This window comes from Rana temporaria, chromosome 6, assembly GCF_905171775.1.
Source record: "Rana temporaria chromosome 6, aRanTem1.1, whole genome shotgun sequence".
Taxonomy (NCBI): domain Eukaryota; kingdom Metazoa; phylum Chordata; class Amphibia; order Anura; family Ranidae; genus Rana; species Rana temporaria.
In genome coordinates, this window is record NC_053494.1 from 4,036,261 (window position 1) to 4,044,714 (window position 8,454).

The following is an 8,454-nucleotide window of genomic DNA, read 5'->3' on the forward strand; positions in this document are numbered from 1 at the left end:
CTTTCAAATTTGCCACGAACAACCCAAATTGTTTGCTATTCAGGGAACTTACGTTTGACTCGAACATCGGGCTCATCCCTAGTTGTGATCATGTTAGAGAGGTTGCAGGGAGTGCAGCGATGGGAGAATACGAGTATTGCCGTTGGAGTAAGTGGTGGTTTGTGTCTACTGTGTTAGGTTAAAAGAGGAGGTGAGGTTGAGTAGTTGAGAAGTGGTTGCAGTATTAACATTGATTGGGAATGTTAAAGTCACCTTAGCCATGCAGAGAAGTCATCCAAAAAGTGTGACACTGGTCCAGGAGGCCAATAAATGACTGCGACCCTCAGATAAGCTTGAGAAAAAAGACAAATGCAGTGTATTTTCGAAAGAGCAGGGGGAAAGAGGGGGAGGTGTTGGAAGAACCTGGAAGGTGCATTGTCGGGAGAGAAGAAGTCCAACGCCACCTCTTTTTCGTCCACTGAGTCTGGTGAGTGAGTCCAGAGGAGGCCACCGTGGAACATGGCAGCTGGACAGGTAGTTTCAGGTTTCAATAATAGCAAATAGATTAGGGGTTTGGGAGAGGAAAAAGTTATTGACAGAAGCCAGTTTGTTGAAGACTGAGCGGGCATTCCAGAGGGCACATGAAAGAGGGGGGCTGACTTGTGGAATCAGGGGAATTGGGATGAGAAGGTGGGAGTTACGACTACTGTTGGATGAGATAGACAACCAATTTTGGGGGTGGGAATTGGGTGTTCGATGGCCCAGACATTAGGAATAGTAGGTGGTAAGGCAGGAGTTGGACCCTTTAAGAGGGCAGATGCTGTGGTGGAGTGGAAGTGGTGATACTGTGTGGGCTTAGAATGAACAGGAGGCAGGGCTGTCTTAATGAGAGGGCACACCTGGGCACTGCCCAGGGGCCCCAGATGCATGGGGGCCCCTGCACTTTCCCCAAAGCAGCTGGTCCTTGAGCCCATGCTGCCCCGAAATTGGGGGCCCCATGATGACACTGAGAGTGATAGATACACAGGGGAGGTAGTCTGCCTCCTAACTACTTGATGTTTATTTCCTGCACTGATCCTTCTCCACCATTGATTCCCCCAGTTGTATCTCCCCTAGTATGTTTGATGCATATTCTTAGCCCCTTTAGGGAAAGGATGTTGTTCATGTTGAACTGTTATATCACATTTCTCCAGTAAAGTTACATCAATCGTTCTGAGCCTGGTATGAAGTTATTCCAAAGGGGTGCGCGTTGGTTCTGGTGTATCAATGGAACCCGGGTCTGTAAATGCACTACGGGGTATGAAGTAAAACTGTTACAAAAGGGTTAATTCAGCAAGACACAGAGGAAGAGGAATGTGGTTGTTAAGAGTAACCAAACACAAGTTCACGCCACAATACAACGTACATCAATTACAGTTATAGGACAGCACTTTTCAGAGGAACTCTGCATTTTTACTGCACACAGTGAAGGCTTATCTCCAGTTGGGGAACTGCCTTAATGTAAAGCCCTGTACACACGCTCGGTTTTCTCGGCGGTAAAATGTCAGCCGAGAAAACCAAGGAGAAAGCCGAGGAAAACTGCCATGGAGCTTTGGCCGGGAATCCCGGCCGTGTGTATGCTCCATCGGCACTGCCTCACAGTGTTTCCCATAGGAAAATAGTAGATCTGGCGTGAAAAAAACGCAGAGAATCCCAGATGGGAAAATAGAGAGGTTCTCTATTTTCCCGATGGGATTCCCAGCTGTTTTCCTGACGGGAAAACTGCGAGGAAGCATACACACGTCCGGTTTTCCCAGCCAAAAGCTCTCCTGGCAGTTTTCCTGCCGGGAAAACCGGTCGTGTGTAAGAGGCTTTAGACTTTTCACATGACCACAGTCTCTGTCTGGTCCAGGGCATCGATAAGCGCACTCCGCATCCATTAGCACTAGACATGTGCACACTATGTCGGATCTTTCGGATTTCGGACTCTGCACATTCGTTATCGTTTGTTAAAACGAACGCGAAAATCCCCAAAATTTGGACGAAAACAAATTCACATGTCTAATTAGCACGGGCGCAGATGACCCCGACCACGCGTTGAATGAGAACTTTTATATAAAAGACGGCAGGATCTACCAGGTGATGTCATTGGCCAGACATAGACATTATCAAAATCTACTCCAAATACCCAAAGCCAGATACAAGTCCAAAGGAGAAAGAAGATTTGCTGTCCAGGGCCCTCAACTTTGGAACGCTTTACCAACCTCCATTCGGTTGGAGGAGAACCACTTGGCCTTTAGGAGAAAGATCAAAACCCATCTCTTTTGAGTTCAAAGGAGAAATGGACAAACAAGCGCCCAGAGGCGATTCAGTTCGCATGTGCAGCGCTATATAAGTTTTTCACTCACTCATGGTCAATGACGTCACTGCCACTTGTCCTCAGACTGAACCCTTAGCTCATCCCCACTGGACAACCTGGAATTTTTAGCACTTATAAAAATAAATATTCCGACTAGAAAATCTCTGCCATTATGGAGCTGGACAAAACAACCATGTGAAGATATCTCTAGTTTTCATTAGTCAGCTCCATTATTTGTTCAGCACACTGAAATATACATTTTACCTTCTGAAAGAGCTGTACGAAATTCTGTTAGTTTCCTTCTTACGGTTTCAGATTTGTTTTTTTCAGGAATAAGGATGAGATGAGAGGACAGAAGGTCCAGGGATATCTGTGTCCTCAGGATTCTCTGTCTCTCTTCTTCACTGATATCATTCATATCATCCAACAAGACCACCACCTTCTCTCTGCCTAGAGGAACACAGCACAAGAGAATGTTAGTCCAGAATTTCAGTGCTGAACACAACAAAGTCCAGAAATATCCTGGACATCAGATCTATCTCTATTTCTTATCTAATCCTATAACTGAACTCTAATGCTGCATACACACCATCACTTTATGTGATGAAAAAAAACGACACTTTCTGTGAAGTAAAAAATGACGTTTTTGAAACTTCAATTTTCAAAGACGAAGTTGCCTACACACCATCGTTTTTCTCACAATGTTCTAGCAAAGTGAGGTTACGTTCCACCACGTTTTACCATTGAAGCTTGCTTCATAAGTAGCTTCTGGGCATGCGTGGATGAAAAAACGTCTTAGAAAACGACGTTTTTTGCTACACACGGTCAATTTCTGTGAAGTAAAAAGTGCACTTTTGAAAAACGACACATAAAATTGAAGCATGCTTCAATTTTTTTTGGTCGTTTTTTACAAGACATAAAACGACGTTTTCCCCCACACACGGTCAATTAAAGTGACGTTTTTAAAAACGTCATTTTTTTTCATCGCATAAAGTGATGCTGTGTACGCGGGATAAGGCCTCGTACACACCACATAACATGTCCGATGAAAACAGTCCACGGACCGTTTTCATCGGACATGTCCGCTCGGAGATTTCGGTCTAATGGCTGTACACACCATCAAACCGAAATCCGCGCGGACAGAGAACGCAGTGACGTAGACGACACCGACGTTCAATATCGCGCGAGTTCAATGCTTCCACGCATGCGTCGATTCAATTCGACGCATACGCGGGATTTCAGTCCGCTGGTTAGACGTACTGACCAGCGGACATGTCCGACGGACAGCTCTCCAGCTGACAAGTTTGTTAGCATGCTAAGAAACTTTTGTCCGCTGGAAATCTGTCCGCTAGCCTGTACACACGATCGGATCTGTCCTCTGAAACTGGTCCGCGGACCAGTTTCAGCGGACATGTCCGGTCGTGTGTACGAGGCCTAAGGCCACGTACACACGACCGGTCCAAACTGATAAAAACGGACTGAAGTTCAGTTTCATCGGTCCCACCGACCGTGTGTACGGCCCATCGGTCTGTTGTCCTTCAGACAAAAATTAGAGAACTTGCTTCAAAATTGAACCGATGGACGGCTGACCGATAGGTCAAAACCGATGGTTGGTACACAAAAGCATCGGTTCAAAACCCGCGCATGCTCAGAATCAAGTCGACGCATGCTTGGAAGCATTGAACTTTTTTCAGTTTTTTTCAGCACGTCGTGTGTTTTACGTCACCGCGTTCTGACCCGATCGGTTTTTGAACTGATGGTGTGTACACACATCAGACCATCACGCCACTTCAGCGGTGAACCGTCGGACCATTCTCATCGGATGGACCGACCGTGTGTACGCGGCCTTACCCTCACCAGAATCAATACTTCCTTCTCCTACCTAGACCTTATGTCTTGTGCTGTCACCCTTCTACCCCAGTTGACGATTGACCCCTGACTAGCTGAAGTGTTTTTGATTAGAGGAGAAGAAGAAAGGAGACGAGAGGATGGTAAAAAATTGTGAGAGATGAAAGAAGGTGATATGAACGGAAGTGAGAAGAGAGGAAGACTGGAGAGAAGAAAAGAGAGGAGGAGACTGACCAAAACAGACCCAACCCCAATTAAAAACCTAGAAGAAGACGAGGGAGGGAGGAGGGCAAGAGATGAAAGGAGGAGATGGGAGAGAATTAGAGATAAGAGATGGGAATGGATGAGGAGGGAAAGAAAAGGGACCGGGGATGGAAGGGAAGAGAAGGAGAAGAAGAAGGAACAATGGGCACTGGCCAAATAAAGTACATAGGATAATCAGGGCAAAGGCAGACCTCCTTATCTGAGAATGTGTTTTGGGTCAGTGATGGAAAATACTCGGGGATGTCTAGAATTTAGAGAATAAGCAGTCAGTGGTGGCAGCCTCCATGTTTTTTCTTAGGAAATTAGCCAACTTTGAACAAGATGCTTCCCTTACCCAGAATATTATTCAAATAGTGAAGTTCTTCTTCATATAAAGCTCCCTCCACATCGGTGATATTAACCCGTCCCTGGTGTTTGGTGTGATAGAGAATGACAGCAGAACACGCTCTCGCGATCTCCATCCAGTCACTTCTGTTGTTGTTGGTGATGGGAAGATGTATCACATCAATGTGATCTGGATATTCCCTCGTGATGAAGTCCTCTAACCATCGGAAGCAATTCTCAGACGCCCTGGTGGTGATCCCAACCACATGCTTCTTCTTGCTGTATAGTAAATGTATTTTATTATCATTGACAGAACATTTTCCAGAATACACAGTGGGTACAAACCATAGAAAGCAAAATAGAGGACATACACATAGCTCCCAACTGTCCCTGATTTCGAGGGACTGTCCCTGATTTGGAGCAATGTCCCTCTGTCCTCCTCATTTGTCCCTCATGTTGGTCTGATCTATATAGCTGTGTATAAAATGCACTTTTTATCTTTCAAAAAGTGTTTCCCAGAGCTAAACTTTTCATCCGATTTCTAAATGGCTACATTTGTAAATTTTAAAAGCCAATATAAAGGAATAGTAGTGGTAAAAAAAAGCACTTGTGGATTTAATGAACATTTTTTTTTTTTGGTTAATTCTGCTTTAAGGGGTGTGACAGGGGGCGTGTCCTATGGCTACATACGTTTGTTAGTAGGTGTCCCTCGTTCCCATCTCAAAATGTTGGGAGGTGTGCTTACATACAAGAAATACACAGTTATAGTCCTGGTGGGACACCAGAGTTGCTGGACAGCAGTTCTAGTATTGATTTTTCCATCACAAAATGAATTGTAATATTGACTCTGATGTATTATATAATTAAGAACACAATATGCTCTTCTGCTATTTACATAGACGCTGCTCATTGCTGCTTTAAAGCGGGGTTCTGGGCATAATTTTATTATTTTTTTGCAAGCTAAACTTAACCACTTAAGCCCCGGACCTTTAGGCAGCTAAATGCCCAGGCCAGGTTTTGCGATTCGGCACTGCGTCGCTTTAACATCCAATTGCGTGGTCATGCGACGTGGCTCCCAAACAAAATTGGCGTCCTTTTTTCCCACAAATAGAGATTTCTTTTGGTGGTATTTTTTACTTTTTGCTATAATAAATATCCCCCAAAAACATATATAATTTTTTTTTTCCTCAGTTTAGGCCGATACGTATTCTTCTACCTATTTTTGGTAAAAAAAATTGCAATAGGCGTATATCGATTGGTTTGCGCAAAATTTATAGCGTTTACAAAATAGGGGATAGTTTTATTGCGTTTTTATATATATATTTTTTTTTTTACTACTAATGGCGGCGATCAGCGATTTTTTTTCGTGACTGCGACATTACGGCGGACACTTTGGACAATTTTGACACATTTTTGGGACCATTGTCATTTTCACAGCAATAAAATACATTTAAATTGCATTGTTTATTGTGAAAATGACAGTTGCAGTTTGGGAGTTAACCACATGGGGGCGCTGTAGGAGTTAGTGTTCACTTAGTGTGTGTTTACAACTGTAGGGGGGTGTGGCTGTAGGTCTGACGTCATCGATCGAGTCTCCCTATAAAAGGGATCACTCAATCGATGCGCCGCCACAGTGAAGCACGGGGAAGCCGTGTTTACATACGCCTCTCCCCATTCTTCAGCTCCGGGGAGCGATCGCGACGAAGCGGCTAGAAACGAATAGCCGCGCCGTCGTCCCGGATCGCTCCCCGAGGGAATTCGACCGCCGCATGTTTTTTGCCTAAAATTAATGTCTGCAAGGTAGACAGACAGAATAGTGTAATGATTCTGTTAAAAAAAACGAGCAAATACCTATTAAATTCCTTCATCTATATCACCTCCGGCGTTCTAGTTTCTGTTCTCTCATTCACTTCCTGGTTTGCGGCGCTCATTCGTGTAAGAACTACATTTCCCAGTATGCATTGCGGCACGCCCAGTAATTCACACCTCTTTGAAGTCTCTAACACGCATTTAACCACTTAAGACCCGGACCAAAATGCAGCTAAAGGACCAGGCCCCTTTTTGCGATTCGGCACTGCGTCGCTTTAACTGACAATTGTGCGGTCGTGCGACGTGGCCCCCAAACAAAATTGGCGTCCTTTTTTTCTCACAAATAGAGCTTTCTTTTGGTGGTATTTGATCATCTCTGCGGTTTTTATTTTTTGCGCTATAAACAAAAATAAGGCAACAATTTTGAAAAAAAATTCAATATTTTTTACTTGTTGCTATAATAAAATTTCCCCAAAAATATATAAAAATAAAAAAAAAATCCTCAGTTTAGACCGATACGTATTCTTCTACAGAGGCCCAAAAAAGCATTGATGTGAACGCGTTCCGTAGGAACCCATGTTAAAGAATTTTCCCTGCATTTCTGCAAAATGCATCGAAAAACGCATTGAACGTGTGAATGGAGCGTTTTTACCGCGATTTTGCCGCGATTTGCGGTTTGCAGGGTTTTTTTTGTTTACCTGTTTATAGTTGAATGTTAAAGGAAATGTAAAAGAAAATAAAAATTGCCAGCTAAAAAAAAAATTATAAAAAAAAAATGCAAAACGCAAATCGCAGTAAAAACGTGAGTCGAAAAACGCAGCAAGCACTGCAAAATGCAAGATGTGAACGCGTTCCATAGGAAACCATGTTCAAACATTTCCCTGCATTTCTGCAAAATGCACCAAAAAAAGCATTAGTGTGACTGGAGCCAATCAGCTTTGAACTTCAGCTTGTTCAATGAAGTTCTGACAATAAAACCTGAAAGCTGATTGGTTTCTATGAAGAGCTGCACCCGATGTTACACTCTCCAGTTCTAGTAAATCTCCCCTCCCCCCCTCATATAACAATAATCGGGACTCTCCCGGGGAGAATCATTACTCCTTATACATTCAGCAATCTGCCGGAGCTCCTCTCCCGGGGAATGATCGACAATAAATAGAACCAATCAGCACCCAGCCGGAGGAACCCCACATTTACCAGGACGGAGGAGTTCATAGGAGTGTCTGATGTTTCTTTTCCGGGGGGGGGGGGGTCTCTATTCTGGGGGGCGGCAGTAAAATTTGTTGGCCTTTAGTCGGAGTTGTTGGCAATACAGGAAATTCAGACTGACAGTGTGCACAGGCCTGAGCAGAGTCCTCTCCCCCTCCCCCTCTATATACAGTAATACAGATAGGAGATACAATGTTACCTTTTACTACTCTGTGGCCAGGGAATCCAACTCATCTCTGTGTGGTGTGGGGGGTCCGTCAGTCTGTCCGTCTCCTCTCTGTATTGTTCTGTCCTCTGTACAGATCTCTTCCTACAATTACTTTCACTTTTACTTTACTTTGAAATTCTGCGTCGTGTCTGCCCCTCCCCCATAGGAGTGTCAGTACGACAAATCTCACTGCTCACTGACACTGCAATGAAGGCGAACACCCTCATTATATTATTGTATTATTATAGAATTGTATCATTATATTCTTCTTCTTCTTCTTCTTCTTCTTCTTCTTCTTCTTCTTCTTCTTCTTCTTCTTCTTCTTCTTCTTCTTCTTCTTCTTCTTCTTCTTCTTCTTCTTCTTCTTCTTCTTCTTCTTCTTCTTCTTCTTCTTCTTCTTCTTCTTCTTCTTCTTCTTCTTCTTCTTCTTCTTCTTCTTCTTCTTCTTCTTCTTCTTCTTCTTCTTCTTCTTCTT

At 43.8% G+C, this 8,454-nt stretch overlaps 1 protein-coding gene across 1 annotated transcript in view; it reads right to left on the bottom strand.

The window, feature by feature from the left end:
* LOC120942833 overlaps positions 1–8,145 on the bottom strand; it is a 60,537-nt gene extending 52,392 nt beyond the window's left edge. The window contains exons 1-3 of the mRNA XM_040355758.1: positions 7,971–8,145; positions 4,764–5,032; positions 2,582–2,767 (exon numbers count right to left, since the gene is read on the bottom strand). Of these exons, the coding sequence (XP_040211692.1) occupies positions 2,582–2,767; positions 4,764–5,032; positions 7,971–8,005 (490 nt within the window). The 5' untranslated portion in view covers positions 8,006–8,145. The remainder of the gene's footprint in view (positions 1–2,581; positions 2,768–4,763; positions 5,033–7,970) is intronic.
* Positions 8,146–8,454: the final 309 nt, after the last annotated feature.